Source organism: Rana temporaria, chromosome 10, assembly GCF_905171775.1.
Source record: "Rana temporaria chromosome 10, aRanTem1.1, whole genome shotgun sequence".
In the NCBI taxonomy this organism is placed as follows: Eukaryota; Metazoa; Chordata; class Amphibia; order Anura; family Ranidae; genus Rana; species Rana temporaria.
This window is the reverse complement of record NC_053498.1, coordinates 149,480,509-149,496,602: the sequence shown is the minus strand read 5'-3', so window position 1 is coordinate 149,496,602 and position 16,094 is coordinate 149,480,509. Positions and strand designations below refer to the sequence as shown.

Genomic DNA, 16,094 nt, shown 5'->3' with positions numbered 1-16,094 from the left:
ATGCGCACTGGGATACGTTCACGGACGGCGCATGCGCCGTTCGTTAGAGACGTAATTTACGTGGGGGTCATGTTTTATTTACATAAAACACGCCCACCTCTTTACAATTTGAATTTGGCGTGCTTACGCCGGCAGATTTACGCTACGGCGCCGTAACTTAGGGCGCAGATTCTTTGTGAATCCAGCCCCACTAAGTTACGGCGGCGTAGCGAATCTGAGATACGCTACGCCCGCACAAACTTACGGCGGGCTATCTGAATCTAGCCCAATATCTTCAATAATGCATAAATCTTCAATAAGTGAAAAAAAAAAAGGTGTAACTTCTTTTAACCACTTGAGCCCCGGACCATTTTGCTGGTCAATGACCGGGGTCCCTTTTCGCAATTCGGCACTGCGTCGCTTTAACTGACAATTGCGCGGTCGTGCGACGTGGCTCCCAAAACAAAATTGGCGTCCTTTTTTCCCCCCACAAATAGAGCTTTCTTTTGGTGGTATTTGATCACCTCTGCGGTTTTTATTTTTTGCGCTATAAACAAAAATAGAGCGACAATTTTGAAAAAAAATAATGAATATTTTTTTACTTTTTGCTATAATAAATATCCCCAAAAATATATATATAAAAAAATTATTTTTTTTCCCCCTCAGTTTAGGCCGATACGTATTCTTCTACAATTTTTTCTAAAAAAAATAAAAAATAAATCGCAATAAGCGTTCATTGATTGGTTTGCGCAAAAGTTATAGCGTTTACAAAATAGGGGATAGTTTTATGGCATTTTTATTAATATTTTTTTTTTACTAGTAATGGCGGCAATCAGTGATTTGTATCGGTACTGCGACCCTATGGCGGACACATCGGACACTATTGACACATTTTTGTGACCATTGGGATTTTTATAGCGATCAGAGCTATAAAAATGCATTGATTACTATAAAAATGCCACTGGCAGTGAAGGGGTTAACACTAGGGGGCGAGGAAGGGGTTAAGTATGTTCCCTATGTTCAAAACACTTTGAGAATAAGAATAAGCCCAGCAGCGACAGACGGCCCGTTTTTCGGCGGCCCGATCTCAAAAGCGGCGTCTTTCCAATATTTCCGCGCCGCCAGCCGGAGGACTGTGCATCATAAAGATGCTTTATGTTCAGTCTGCGCCACATTTCACCACCAAGGTCAGCTCACGCTTTGTGGCTGTAAATAATGTATAAGGGGAAATATTTTTTATTTATAAGTTAAGGAGCTCGGACGAACTCAGTGGGCAGCAATATTGTTTTTGAAATATATCGGTTCAAATATATTACACCGCAAAAACGTGAATAAAACTCAGCGGTGAGAAACAGACGTACCATAGAGGAACGCTTCAAAAAAGGAAATTGTTCATCTCTGTGGGGGAGTTTGTCCTGGATTTCATCTTTTTCTTTTTTGCCTGATAGATTAAAGAAAAATTCTAACAAAACAAACAAAACATAAAAAAAAAAAAAAAAATTCTTTCAAGCAGTAATTTAAAGCGGTTCTCCACCCTAAAGTGAAGTTCCGCTGATCGGAACCCTCCCCCTCTAAAGACAGGCATTTGCACCCACTTCCAGCCCGGCATTCACGGGCAAAAGACGGGCATTCCGTCACATCCCGTCGCCCCCCCCCCCCCCCGTTGTGTGCTGGGAACACTCGGCTCCCAGCACACAGCGGGAGCCAATCGGCTGGCGCGGCGCGACTCGCGCATGCGCCGTAGGGAACCGGGCAGTGAAGCCGCAGCGCTTCACTTCCTGGTTCCCTCAGCGTGGATGGAGGGGGGAGCAGCAGGGTGACGAGCGATCGCTCGTCATCTGCTGCGGACGGCGCTGGACTCCAGGACAGGTAAGTGTTCTAATATTAAAAGTCAGCAGCTGCAGTATTTGTAGCTGCTGGCTTTTAATATTTTTTTGGGGTGGAACATCCGCTTTAAAGACAAATTCTTACAAAACAAACAAAACATAAAAAATAAAAAAAAACTTTCAAGCAGTAATTTAATTATTTAGCCTCTAGAGCACTTTTTTTTTTTTAAACATTTTTTCCACAAACAAAGAAATCGGCATTTTCAGCCATACAATTACTTAACCAGGGCACTGTCACCCCCTTCCTGCCCAGGCCAGAGCTTTTACAAAAAGACCAAATATTAAAAAACAAACCAAAAAAAAAAAAAAAAAATTTCATTGTTTGCTATAAAATTTTACAAATGTAATGTAATTTTGTAATTTTTGAGGCTGCACTGGTGGGCACTGATGAGGTGGCACTGATAGGGGACACTGATGAGGAGGCACTGATGAAAAGGCACTGATTCGCAGCAATAATAGGTGACACTGATTAGCAGCACTGGTGGGCACTGATTGGCAGCACTGGTGGGCACTGATAGGTGAGACTAATTGGCAGTATTGGTGGGCACTGATAGGTGGCACTGATAATCAGTGCCCCTATTATCAGTGTAGATGTTCCTTAAGTGATTGCCCGTAAGTGAATCCCGTAGCTCTATGTCGGCTCTCTCGCAGGCCACTAGGGCGCGATCGCCGCTGCGATTGCTTGATACAGAGCGGGGACCGGGAGCTATGTGGGTGTAAACACACAGCTCTCGGTCCTGTCAGGGGGAGAAATGCTGATCCTCTGTTCATACAATGTATGAACAGAAGATCTGTAATTTCCCCTAGTGAGGCCACCCCCCCTACAGTTAGAACACACCCAGGGACATACTTAACCCCTTCCCCGCCCCCTAGTGTTAACCCCTTCCCTGCCAGTGGCATTTTTATAGTAATCCAATGCATTTTTATAGTACTGATCGCTATAAAAATGCCAATGGTCCCAAAAATGTGTCAAAAGTGTCCGATGTGTCCGCCATAATGTCGCAGTACCGAAAAAAAAAATCGCTGATCGCCGCCATTACTAGTAAAAAAAAAAAAATATTAATAAAAATGCAATAAAACTATCCCCTATTTTGTAAACGCTATAACTTTTGCGCAAACCAATCAATAAACGCTTATTGCAATTTTGTTTATGAAAAATATGTAGAAGATTTCATGCTATACCGCATGAAAAAAAACTGCCCTGTAGTGTTCAATGTGAAAGCCCGAAGGCTTTCACACTGAAGCGGTGCGCTAGCAGGAGCGCTCCATAAAGTCCTGCTAGCCGCATCTTTACTGCGGTATAGGAGCGGTGTGTTCACCGCTCCTATACCGCGCCTTCCCATTCAAATCAATGGGTAATACCGCGGTAATACCGCCCGCAATACCCTTTTTCGGCCGCTAGCGGGGGTTAAAACCTCACCGCTAGCGCCCGAATATCGCGGTAAATACGACGGTATAGCCGCGCTACAAATATCGCGGCTATACCGTCACCGCGGCTCTATCCCCAATGTGAAAGCAGCCTTAGTGGTGCTTTACCAGCACATTGGGATTGCAGATGAGTCTTCGCTCGAATAAACACTTGAATAACGCTTGAATAGCACTCGAAAAACACTTGAAAAACGCCCCAGTGTGAAAGGGGCCTTATGGAGACATCAGGGGTCTATTAGATCCCTGATGTCTCCCCTGCCCGCCACAGCAGGGGTTTAGGATATGACACTCACATGTTTTACATTTTTGTTACCAAAATCATTCTGTCCTAAGGAAATAATAAGCAATAGGCGTAAGGATGGAGATTCACCACTAGACGACCGATCTACCACCATCCCCCGTCACCTTCATACCTGTGGTTCATTAGCCGATGTATCATCATCCACTCTGGCTTGATCCCATAGCGGTAATACTTCTCTTCCATTTTTGCATACTGGGGGTCTTTATTTTTTCTTTTCTCACTCTTGCTGTCCTCGTCCCCTGACCCGTAGTCAAAGGGCGGCGGGTCATCCATATCGTTCTTTCTTTGGTAATTTCGGAACATAACTGTGTGGTAGAGCTCCAGCTGAAACACCAAAACGCACCCAGTGACTATCATCTATTAGACCTGTGGAAAGGATCATACGGCTACGCCGGGGTATTACAGTACAATGGGATGGAGACAGCGCAGCTTTATTAATAATAAGGAATTAAAGGGGGACTCCTTTTCAGGAAAAAAACGTATATACCGACATGTACGGCATTCCTTCCACATCCCTTGTAATAGAAAAAAGCATGACAGGTCCTCTTAAATACGAGATCTAGGGGTCAAAAAGACGTCACAGCTCATAGTTAGACTAAAATGCAAAAAAATTGTCATTTAAAAAAATGACAACAAGAAAATGTCCCTTTAAGAAGTATGGGTGGAAGTGGCGTTTTGACGTCGCTTCCGCCCTGCTATGCTATGGAGACGGGTGGGGGGCCATCTTGCCCTCACTCGTATCCCAGCCGAGCAGGAGGAAGGACCCGATCGCCTCCGCCGCTGCCGACGGCTCCGGTAAGCGGTGGAGGACGCAGGAGAGAGGCGAGAGGGGGGCCCCCTCTCCCACCGCCGATAACGGTGATCTTGCGGCGAATCCGCCGTGGAGACCACCGTTATCCTTTAGCCACGCTATTTGTAGCGCGGCTATACCATCGTGTTTACCGCGATATTCGGGCGCTAGCGGTGAGGTTTTAACCCCCGCTAGCGGCCGAAAAAGGGTTAATACCGCCCGCGTTGCGGCGGTATTACCGCGCTTTCCCATTGATTTCAATGGGAAGGCGCGGTATAGGAGCGGTGAACACACCGCTCCTATACCGCGGTAAAGATGCGGCTAGCAGGACTTTTGGAGCGTTCCTGCTAGCGCATCGCTTCAATGTGAAAGCCTTCGGGCTTTCACATTGAAGAGTACAGGGCATGATTTTTCATGCGGTATAGCAGCGCTATTTTTAGCGCTGTACCGCATGAAAAACGTCCCAATGTGAAAGGGGCCTAAGAGGACCGCTCACTGAAAAGATGGATATCTCGGTTGTGGCAGCGGCGGCTGCTGCCGTTACCAAGATATCCATCTTTAAAAAAGTGAGGGGTCCTTAAGTGGCTAACTACTTGCCAACCAGCCGCCGTCATTATACAGCGGCAGGTTGGCTCCCCTGTTGCGAATCGTCGTCGCTGTACGGCGGCCTCTTTAAGGGGAACACAATTTACTGAGTCCACGTTACAGTCAAATACATTTTTTTTTTTTTTTTAAAGTCTCACCTGTAATTCTTTCACCCATGAGCAGTGCCAGTAAGAAAGCCCCGCCCACTTGACAAAGAACTCTCTCTCTGGAATCCCTTCCATAGGCTTAGGTGGTGGCATGAGTGGATCAATCAGAGGAGGAGGGGCTGGTGCAAACGAAGGCGCTTCAATCCACTTCCAGTGCAGGATCCGTTGAACTTTGCCCTTTAATGGCGGACACTATTAAAAAAAGATAAAAAAAAATAAAACATATTTTGCAATAAAAAAAGTGAATTTATTCACCAGAAAAGTCAAGGAGTGTGCAGTGAATTGTGTCTCACAGGGATAGTTGGGAGGTGTGCTGTAGATGTCGCTCCTCCCCACAGCCAGAGCAGTCCTTGCAGCTTCTCCTCTCCCACACTTCAGTGGTCTTGGGTCCTGACGTCATCAAGACCAGAGTGCGGGGAGGTGCTGTTTGCAGGGGGGAGCGTAGGATCAGGTAAGTGAAACTATTTCTCCTCTCCCATAGACCAGAGATCTCCAAACATTCTATGCAAAGGGCCAGTTTACTGTCCTTCAGACTTTAGGAGGACCGGACTGTGGCCAATGAGAGTAGAAAATGCCTCAGACTTGGTGGTCAGCGGGGGTAAAATAATTAAATGCCTGTGGGCAGTAGGAGGTATTGGAAGTAGTGGGAAGAATCATTTCCATCGCTGGAATCAGTGGGAAAAGAAAAATCCCCAACAATGGTGCCAGTAAAAAGGAATAATAGTGCCCCATCTATAGAGTCAGAGGGACAAATAATGATCCATCTTAGGTGTCAGTTAAAGGGATAGTGTCCCATCATTGGTGTCAGTGGGAGGAATAGTGTCCCATCATTGGTGTCAGTGGGAGGAATAGTGTCCCATCATTGGTGTCAATGGAATGAATAGTGTCCCATCATTGGTGTCAGTGGGAGGAATAGTGTCCCATCATTGGTGTCAGTGGGAGGAATAGTGTCCCATCATTGGTGTCAGTGGGGGGAATAGTGTCCCATCATTAGTATCAGTGGGAGGAATAGTATCCTATCATTGGTATCAGTGGGAGGAATAGTGTCCCATCAATGGCGTCAGTAGGAGGAATAGTGCTCCCATCATTGGTATCAGCTGGAGGAATAGTATCCTATCATTGGTATCAGTGGAAGGAATAGTGTCCCATCATTGGTGTCAGTGGGAGGAATAGTGTCCCATCATTGGTATCAGCTGGAGGAATAGTATCCTATCATTGGTATCAGTGGGAAGAATAGTGTCCCATCATTGGTGTCAGTGGGAGGAATAGTGTCCCATCATTGGTGTCAGTGGGAGGAATAGTGTCCCGTCATTGGTGTCAGTGGGAGGAATAGTGTCCCATCATTGATGTCAGTGGGAGGAATAGTGCCCCATCATCGGTGTCAGTGAGAGGAATAGTGGGGGGGGGGGGGGGAATGTATTTTTTAACCTGGGCAGGTACCTGGTCTGGGCTCATTTCCCCCATAACGGATTTCCAGGGGCGGAACGAGCAGAGGGCCATGAAAGAAGAACACGTAGAAAGGTGATCAGGTATATATATATATATACACATCCTATACGTCCTTACCGTGCAACGCGGGCATAACCATTCACCGTTCGGTATTTCAGGCAGGGGTGGGTTAAGACAGTGCAAATGGTAGGAGGAGGGGCAAGTGTCGCAGCACAAGAGCTCCCCTCCGTCTTTACAGACGCGACAGAACTCCATATGGTCATCCTCCTCATCCTCTTCTTCAACTCCCTCCTCTTCATCCTCCTCTTCCTCCTTTGGCTCCCATTGGATGCCTTCTTTTTCCTACAAGACCAATTCAAATGTCACAGTGTGCTTAACCACTCGCTTACCGGGGGGGCACATTTTTTAATTTTAAAATCTGCATTACGTGCTAAAAAATTACTACAACCTAAAGTATATATTTTCTGAAAGCAGAGACCCGTCACCCCAGAGAATAAAATGTTGGTAAGTTTAGATAAAAAAAAAAATCAGGTTGAATCGAGTACATATCTGCTCTCCCAGGACCCTCCATTCACTATATCTGCTTTTCCAGGACCCTCCATTCACTATATCTGCTCTCCCAGGACCCTCCATTCACTATATCTGCTTTTCCAGGACTCTCCATTCACTATATCTGCTTTTCCAGGACTCTGCATTCACTATATCTGCTCTCCCAGGACCCTCCATTCACTATATCTGCTCTCCCAGGACCCTCCATTCACTATATCTGATCTCCCCAGGACCCTCCATTCACTATATCTGATCTCCCCAGGACTCTGCATTCACTATATCTGATCTCCCCAGGACTCTGCATTCACTATATCTGATCTCCCCAGGACTCTGCATTCACTATATCTGATCTCCCCAGGACTCTGCATTCACTATATCTGATCTCCCCAGGACTCTGCATTCACTATATCTGATCTCCCCAGGACCCTCCATTCACTATATCTGCTCTCCCAGGACCCTCCATTCACTATATCTGATCTCCCCAGGACTCTGCATTCACTATATCTGATCTCCCCAGGACTCTGCATTCACTATATCTGATCTCCCCAGGACTCTGCATTCACTATATCTGATCTCCCCAGGACTCTGCATTCACTATATCTGATCTCCCCAGGACCCTCCATTCACTATATCTGCTTTTCCAGGACTCTCCATTCACTATATCTGATCTCCCCAGGACCCTCCATTCACTATATCTGCTCTCCCAGGACCCTCCATTCACTATATCTGATCTCCCCAGGACCCTCCATTCACTATATCTGCTTTTCCAGGACTCTCCATTCACTATATCTGCTCTCCCAGGACCCTCCATTCACTATATCTGATCTCCCCAGGACTCTGCATTCACTATATCTGATCTCCCCAGGAGCCTGCATTCACTATATCTGGTCTCCCCAGGAGCCTGCATTCACTATATCTGATCTCCCCAGGACTCTGCATTCACTATATCTGATCTCCCCAGGACCCTGCGTTCACTATATCTGATCTCCCCAGGAGCCTGCATTCACTATATCTGGTCTCCCCAGGAGCCTGCATTCACTATATCTGATCTCCCCAGGACCCTCCATTCACTATATCTGCTCTCCCCAGGACCCTCCATTCACTATATCTGCTCTCCCCAGGACTCTGCATTCACTATATCTGATCTCCCCAGGACCCTCCATTCACTATATCTGCTCTCCCCAGGACCCTCCATTCACTATATCTGCTCTCCCCAGGACCCTCCATTCACTATATCTGATCTCCCCAGGACCCTCCATTCACTATATCTGCTCTCCCCAGGACCCTCCATTCACTATATCTGCTCTCCCCAGGACCCTCCATTCACTATATCTGCTCTCCCCAGGACCCTCCATTCACTATATCTGCTCTCCCCAGGACTCTGCATTCACTATATCTGCTCTCCCCAGGACTCTGCATTCACTATATCTGATCTCCCCAGGACCCTGCATTCACTATATCTGCTCTCCCCAGGACCCTGCATTCACTATATCTGCTCTCCCCAGGACCCTGCAGTCACTATATCTGCTCTCCCCAGGACCCTGCAGTCACTATATCTGATCTCCCCAGGACCCTGCATTCACTATATCTGCTCTCCCCAGGACCCTGCATTCACTATATCTGCTCTCCCCAGGACCCTGCAGTCACTATATCTGCTCTCCCCAGGACCCTGCAGTCACTATATCTGCTCTCCCCAGGACTCTGCAGTCACTATATCTGCTCTCCCCAGGAGCCTGCAGTCACTAGATCTGCTCTCCCCAGGACTCTGCAGTCACTATATCTGCTCTCCCCAGGAGCCTGCAGTCACTAGATCTGCTCTCCCCAGGACTCTGCAGTCACTATATCTGCTCTCCCCAGGAGCCTGCAGTCACTATATCTGCTCTCCCCAGGACTCTGCAGTCACTATATCTGCTCTCCCCAGGAGCCTGCAGTCACTATATCTGCTCTCCCCAGGAGCCTGCAGTCACTAGATCTGCTCTCCCAGGACCCTCCATTCACTATATCTGATCTCCCCCAGGAGCCTGCAGTCACTGTATCTGCTCTCCCCAGGACTCTGCATTCACTATATCTGCTCTCCCCAGGACTCTGCATTCACTATATCTGATCTCCCCAGGACCCTGCATTCACTATATCTGATCTCCCCAGGACCCTGCATTCACTATATCTGATCTCCCCAGGAGCCTGCATTCACTATATCTGGTCTCCCCAGGAGCCTTCTAGAGGTATCCCACAGATTTGGTTTATACATAATTACATTGGCTCAAGCTGAAACAATGTAACTATATATAAAATACCCATGCCCGGAGATCCTCTTTAACCACTTCCCGACCGCCGCATGTAGATATACGTCGGCAGAATGGCACGTACAGGCACATTGGCGTACATGTACGTCCCTGCCTAGACGTGGGTCAGAGGTCCGATCGAGACCCCCCCCGCTACATGCGGCGGTCGGATACCCACGGGGAGCGATCCGGGACGAGGGCGCGGCTATTCGTTTATAGCCGCCACCTTCACGATCGGTCCCCAGGGCTGAAGAACGGGGAGAGCCGTATGTAAACACGGCTTCCCCGTGCTTCACTGTGGCGGCTGCATCGATCGTGTCATCCCTTTTATAGGGAGACTTGATCGATGACGTCAGACCTACAGCCACACCCCCCTACAGTTGTAAACACACACTAGGTGAAACAGAACTCCTTCAGCGCCCCCTGTGGTTAACTCCCAAACTGCAAATGTCATTTTCACAATAAACAATGCAATTTAAATGCATTTTTTGCTGTGAAAATGACAATGTTCCCAAAAATGTGTCAAAATTGTCCGCCATAATGTCGCAGTCACGAAACAAATCGCTGATCGCCGCCATTAGTAGTAAAAAAAAAATAAAAAAAATAAAACTATTCCCTATTTTGTAAACGCTATACATTTTGCGCAAACCAATCGATAAACGCTTATTGCCAAACCAATCGATAAACGCTTATTGACAAAAAATCTACCAAAAATAGGTAGAAGAATACGTATCGGCCTAAACTGAGGAAAAAAAAAAAATTATATATGTTTTTGGGGGATATTTATTATAGCAAAAAGTAAAAAATATTGCATTTTTTTCAAAATTGTCGCTCTATTTTTGTTTATAGCGCAAAAAATAAAAACCGCAGAGGTGATCAAATACCACCAAAAGAAAGCTCTATTTGTGGGGAAAAAAGGACGCCAATTTTGTTTGGGAGCCACGTCGCATGACCGCGCAATTGTCTGTTAAAGCAACGCAGTGCCGAATTGTAAAAACCCCTTGGGTCATTTAGCAGCATATTGGTCCGGTCCTTAAGTGGTTAATATTACAATGAACATATAACTGCATCTATTGATGTTTGTTTGGATCTGTTGGTGTTAAGCTTTAAAACTTCATATTATTAGACTGATTCCTTTGTACTCGGCGGCGGCGGATCAGACATCGTGTTCTGACCATGTGCAGTCCGCCTGATGAAAATGAACACCTCGTTGGTTGCTATGGTTTCCCAGCATATCTTCTGTTCTCTCGGTTTTATTAAAAACATTTTAATGGGCTTCGCAGATCACTCGTCCAGATACCCTGCGAGACGCGATTAAGCCGTATTCCAGGAATAAAAACACGGCCGCGTTACATAATGGATTTGCGGTCTTTTTTCCCCCCTCAAAATCATTAGATATCAATATTCAGCTCATTCCGCCTCCCAGCAAGACGCAACTTGTGAGTTCAAATCAATCGTTTGATTTTTATTTTATTTTTTTTCTCTCCCACCAAATGAATTTTTAGGGTACGAAGTTTGTTTTATTCATCAGAAGCGACTTTTATCCGAACAAACACGCAGAAAATATATTTTTAATGATAGAAACATGCGCCGTCCGTGGAATTTTCCAGTGTGCATTGCTCCAAAGTACGCCGCAAGGACGTCATTGGTTTCGACGTTAACGTAAATGACGTCCAGCCCCATTCACGGACGACTTACGCAAACGGCGTAACTTTTTCAAATTTCGACGTGGGAACGACGGCCATACTTAAAGTGGAGGTTCACCCGGAAATGAACATTTTTAAGATTAGATTGAGGCTCATTTTGTCTAGGGGAATCGGGTCGGGAAGCGGCGGAGAAGATCGCTCTCTAAAACGGTAAGTACTGCTTCGTTTTTAAAAAAAACTACCCGATTCCCCTTCACAAAATGAGCCTCAATCTAATCTTAAATTTTTTTTTTAGGGTGAACTCCCGCTTTAACATTGTTACGCCGCACTTATGCCACCATATAGCAGGGGCAACTATACGCCGGCAAAAGCCTAACGTAAACGGCGTAACTTTACTGCGTCGGCCGGGCGTACGTTCGGGAATTCGCGTATCTAGCTAATTTGCATACTCAGCACGGAATTTGACGGAAGCGCCACCTAGCGGCCAGCGTAAAAATGCAGTTACGATCCGACGGCGGAAGAGACTTACGCCTGTCGGATCTAACAGATATCTATGCGTAACTGATTCTAAGAATCAGGCGCATAGATACGACGACGCAACGCAGAGATACGACGGTGTATCTGGAGATACGCCCTCGTATCGCCACTGAGAATCTGGCTCCTTGTGTCTTTTTTAAAATTTTTATGAAATATAATTTTTTTTTTGGGGGGGGGCTTTTCATTCCTTTGTTGCACCCTCAGTGCGCCCGATCTCCTGCAGGCTCTTTAAAGCCACTTCCTATCTACAATCAATGGAGGTTTTCCTTACAGGGACTACGGAGGAACACGCTTGTCCAATCTGAGCTAGCACAGCGCCCGACATCTCCAATAGAGGTGACAACACAAGAGCACAACTTAAAGACGGGCACAGAGTGTTGTCACGCTACCACAGGAAGTCCCTGAACATGGACCCTCGTGGCAGGATCATCAGGGATTATTAGCTTCAGATATACACATATTGAACACATGTTTTTCAATTACCGTATATACTCGAGTATAAGCCGAGTTTTTCAGCACATTTTTTTGTGCTGAAAATGCCCCCCTCGGCTTATACTCGAGTCGCCTTTTTGCGCCTGATCTCCCGGACTTTGGGGACCCGTTACCGGCTGACCCCAATCTTGGCACACATGTAGCCCCACTCTTCTTCTACAAGTGTGCAAAGTTTGTTGTCTGGAGGAGATACAGCCGGGGAGCACCGATTTTTCAAAGCCGGGCACCCCTTCCATAGACTCCCATGTTAAAGCGGTAATTTCTCCAGTGAATTTGGGGACCCAGTACCGGTCGGTCGTAGGTCCCCTGGACCCGGAACTTGGTACACATGTAGCCCCATTTCTCTTCTACAAGTGTGCAAAGTTTGTTATCTGGGGGACCTACGGCTGGGGAGCACTGATTTTTCAAAGCCGGGCACCCCAACCATAGACTCCCATGTTAAATGGTAATATCTCCGGTGTATTTGGGGACCCGGTACCGGCCGGTCGTAGGCCCCCTGGACCCAGAACTTGGTACACACGTAGCCCCATTTCTCTTCTACAAGTTTGTTGTCTGAGGGACCTACGGCTGGGAAGCACCGATTTTTCAAAGCCAGGCACCCCTTCCATAAGCTCCCATGTTAAACGTCAGTCTAGGCATGGGCACAGTGAGGCATGGGCACAGTGAGGCATGGGCACAGTGAGGCATGGAGACAGTGAGGCATGGGCACAGTGAGGCATGGGCACATGGACCCAGATGTTGGCAAGCCGCACATAAGGTCCCACAGACGTCAAGCCGCACATGAGGTCCCACAGACGTCAAGCCGCACATGAGGTCCCACACACGTCAAGCCGCACCTGAAGTCCCACAGACGTCAAGCCGCACCTGAAGTCCCACAGACGTCACGCCGCACCTGAAGTCCCACAGACGTCACGCCGCACCTGAAGTCCCACAGACGTCACGCCGCACCTGAAGTCCCACAGACGTCAAGCCGCACATGAGGTCCCACAGACGTCAAGCCGCACATGAGGTCCCACAGACGTCAAGCCGCACATGAGGTCCCACAGACGTCAAGCCGTACATGAGGTCCCACAGACGTCGGCAAGCCGCACATAAGGTCCCACAGATGTCAGCAAGCCGCACATAAGGTCCCACAGATGTCAGCAAGCCGCACATAAGGTCCCACAGACGTCGGCAAGCCACACCTGAGGTCCCACAGACGTCAAGCCGCACATAAGGTCCCACAGACGTCAAGCCGCACCTAAGGTCCCACAGACGTCGGCAAGCCGCACTTAATATTGCACTAAAGGTTTGAAATTGTGCTGAAGAAGAACGCTTTCAAAGCCGCAGGGGGTCGGGGGGTGTTTAAAAGTCCCATATTTGTAAGAAATTGTTTTAGGTTATCCCTTAAAAGCTCGCTACATTGACAATTGACGTCATTGATTCTAGGAGACCGTTGGTGATACAAATACCATTGGCAGGTAAGACAACGCTTGCATGTAAGTTAGCGGTTCGCTTGGTGTTCAGCTGTGAAGACGCCAGTATGCGATTCAGCTTGCAAGCAATTATGCCATAATGACATAGCAACTGGGGGGGGAGGAGTTGGCCTGCGCTGGATATCCTTTGTGTAGTGACACGGAGCAAGGCCAATACAAACATCACCGCTGACAGGGACGGGTTATGGAGAGAAACTCTGACTGACGGCCCCAAAAATCATTACATTTGTGCAGCTGCACAATAAAAGCTTTACAATCGCTTCCTGCAGCAAGGAGGAGGATTACATTACGCCGCGCATCCCCAGGAAAGGGGAGGAAGAAGAGACGCTGCTGTGTCAGGCAGAGGAAACATTAAAAACAGGGCTGTGCTACGCCAAACCCATTTCTGATATTTTAATACCTTCACTCAACGTGGTGCGGATGAGCTACAGTTGTGCTCAAAAGTTTGCATACCCTAGAAATTGTGAAATTCGGGCATTTATATTGAAAATATGACTGATCATGCCAAAAAACTCTCTTTTTTTCAAGGATAGTGATCACATTAAGCCATTTATCACATTTTTTTTGGCTCCTTTTAAAATGGATAATAGAGATAATAGAGATCCCCAAATTTTCCACTTCTTATTAAATGATTGAACAGTACTGACTGGCATATTCAAGGCTTTGGATATCTTTTTATATCCTTTTCCATCTTTGTAAAGTTTTATTACCTAGTTACGCAGGCCTTTTGACTGTTCTTTTGTGCTCCCCACTGTAAAGCTCAAAGTCCAATTAAACCTTTAGTGCTGGTCTGTGGAGGGGGCGGGAACGGGTGGCTCAGGCTCTCACTGAGAGGCTGAGCCAGCTGCCAGTCAAGGCATCTTGGTGGATCCCGACTGTAAAGTCGCGATCTTTCCAGAGCCTGGACCAGCTGAGTGACGTCAGCCAACATGGGCTTCAGCATGCTGCCGGCTGAAAACAGGTGACAGGAGTGCAGAGCGAACTTCATTCTTGTGTGCCATAGAAGTAGGACCAAAAAAAAAAAAAAAAAAAGCTTTGACCATACTTTTCCTTCAAGATTTAATTGATAAAGTGGTTTCATAAAATCTTCTGCCCACGTCAACACTAGGACCGGCCATAGACGGATCGAAATTCAGCTGGTTCAGCAGGGACTGGCCAAATTTTGATCCACCTATAGGCAGGCTGGTTGTACTGAAGCCGATCAATCAACTTTGGAAAGTAAGACAGTCCAAGGTATTTAATAAGAGGCATGTTAAGGTTTTTGAAGTTGTAATACATTTTTTTCACAATTTTTGGGAAATTTAAGATTTTTACATTTAATTTTTATTTGTTACATACTGTCACTAGTGCAGCATAGCGTCCTCATAAAACTGGTTTGGCGGTGACCAGGGACATTAACTGGTGACAGTATTTAAAAAAAAAAAAAAAAAAAAGGTTTTTATTTATTTTTTACAGTTTTTAAATATGTTTTATTTTTATTTTTTACATACTGTGACCAGAGCAATGCATAGTAACACTGTGCTACTCTGAGAAAGCGATCAGATTTTTTTTGTTTACACACTTTGGCCCAGATTCACAAAGCACTTACGCCGACGTATAACACTTTACGCCGACGTAAGTGCCAATGTGCGCCGGCGTATGTGTGCGGCAGGCCCACGAACCAACATGCGCCTAAAAACAGGCTACACCCCGCCAACGTAGTTTGCACACGCCGGCGTAGGGCGGGCACACATATGGGCTGGGCGCATGTTGCTGCTTCCATTGATTAGCCATTCAAACATGCAATAATACGCCGATTCACGAACGTGAGTGTGCCCGGTGCATGCTACGCGAGATGCGTGCAAGTTGTACGCCCGGCGTAAAGTTATTCCCCATAAATGACGTGCAACCCGGCAACAGACATGCACAGGTCTGCACCAGGGAACACAAGCCGGCGTATTGTGCGTTGGACGTGTGTCTGGCTGGGCGAACGCTATGTTCATGGCGTACGCGGTGATCCGACGTAGCTTAGGCAGTTGTGCCGGCGTGGTTGTGAGCAGGGGGGTGCTGTGTATGCGTCCACGTCACGGCGCATGCGCAGTTCATTATACGTACCTGTCTGGCACTCGGCCCATCATTTGGCGTGCACCTTCGAAACCTACGCCACTCTGGCGCAGCGTTGGGAGCACTGGCTTGCTGAATGCAATGCTTGCCTCTCCCTGCTACGTTGGCGTGGCGTACGGTGTTTGCTCTACGGCGGCGTAATGTGCGCCTTGCTCTCTGTGAATCTGGGCCTTTATATGCTTATAGCAGTGAATTTCACTGCTATAGGCAAAGAAACTTAGTGAATGAAAGTGTGTATTGTTGTGATTAGCCACAGCTAATCACATGATACAGATAGCCTGTGTTTAACCTGTCTGTACCATGTTATCACTGTGACCAATCACAGCTAGCAACACACTTGTATACAATGACTGGCATGAAAGGAAGCCATTCATGGTTTACAATTCTCATGTGATCTGCTGTGATTGGTCACAGCGATCACATGA

The 16,094-nt window shown here is 47.0% G+C and overlaps 1 protein-coding gene across 5 annotated transcripts in view; it reads right to left on the bottom strand.

The window, feature by feature from the left end:
* The window catches only part of CHD5 (chromodomain helicase DNA binding protein 5), a 201,553-nt gene that overhangs the window by 93,449 nt on the left and 92,010 nt on the right, over positions 1-16,094 (bottom strand). For all 5 annotated transcript variants that reach the window (XM_040326540.1, XM_040326536.1, XM_040326537.1 and 2 more), the window contains exons 9-11: positions 6,703-6,927; positions 5,128-5,328; positions 3,707-3,918 (exon numbers count right to left, since the gene is read on the bottom strand). In XM_040326540.1, the coding sequence (XP_040182474.1) occupies positions 3,707-3,918; positions 5,128-5,328; positions 6,703-6,927 (638 nt within the window). The remainder of the gene's footprint in view (positions 1-3,706; positions 3,919-5,127; positions 5,329-6,702; positions 6,928-16,094) is intronic.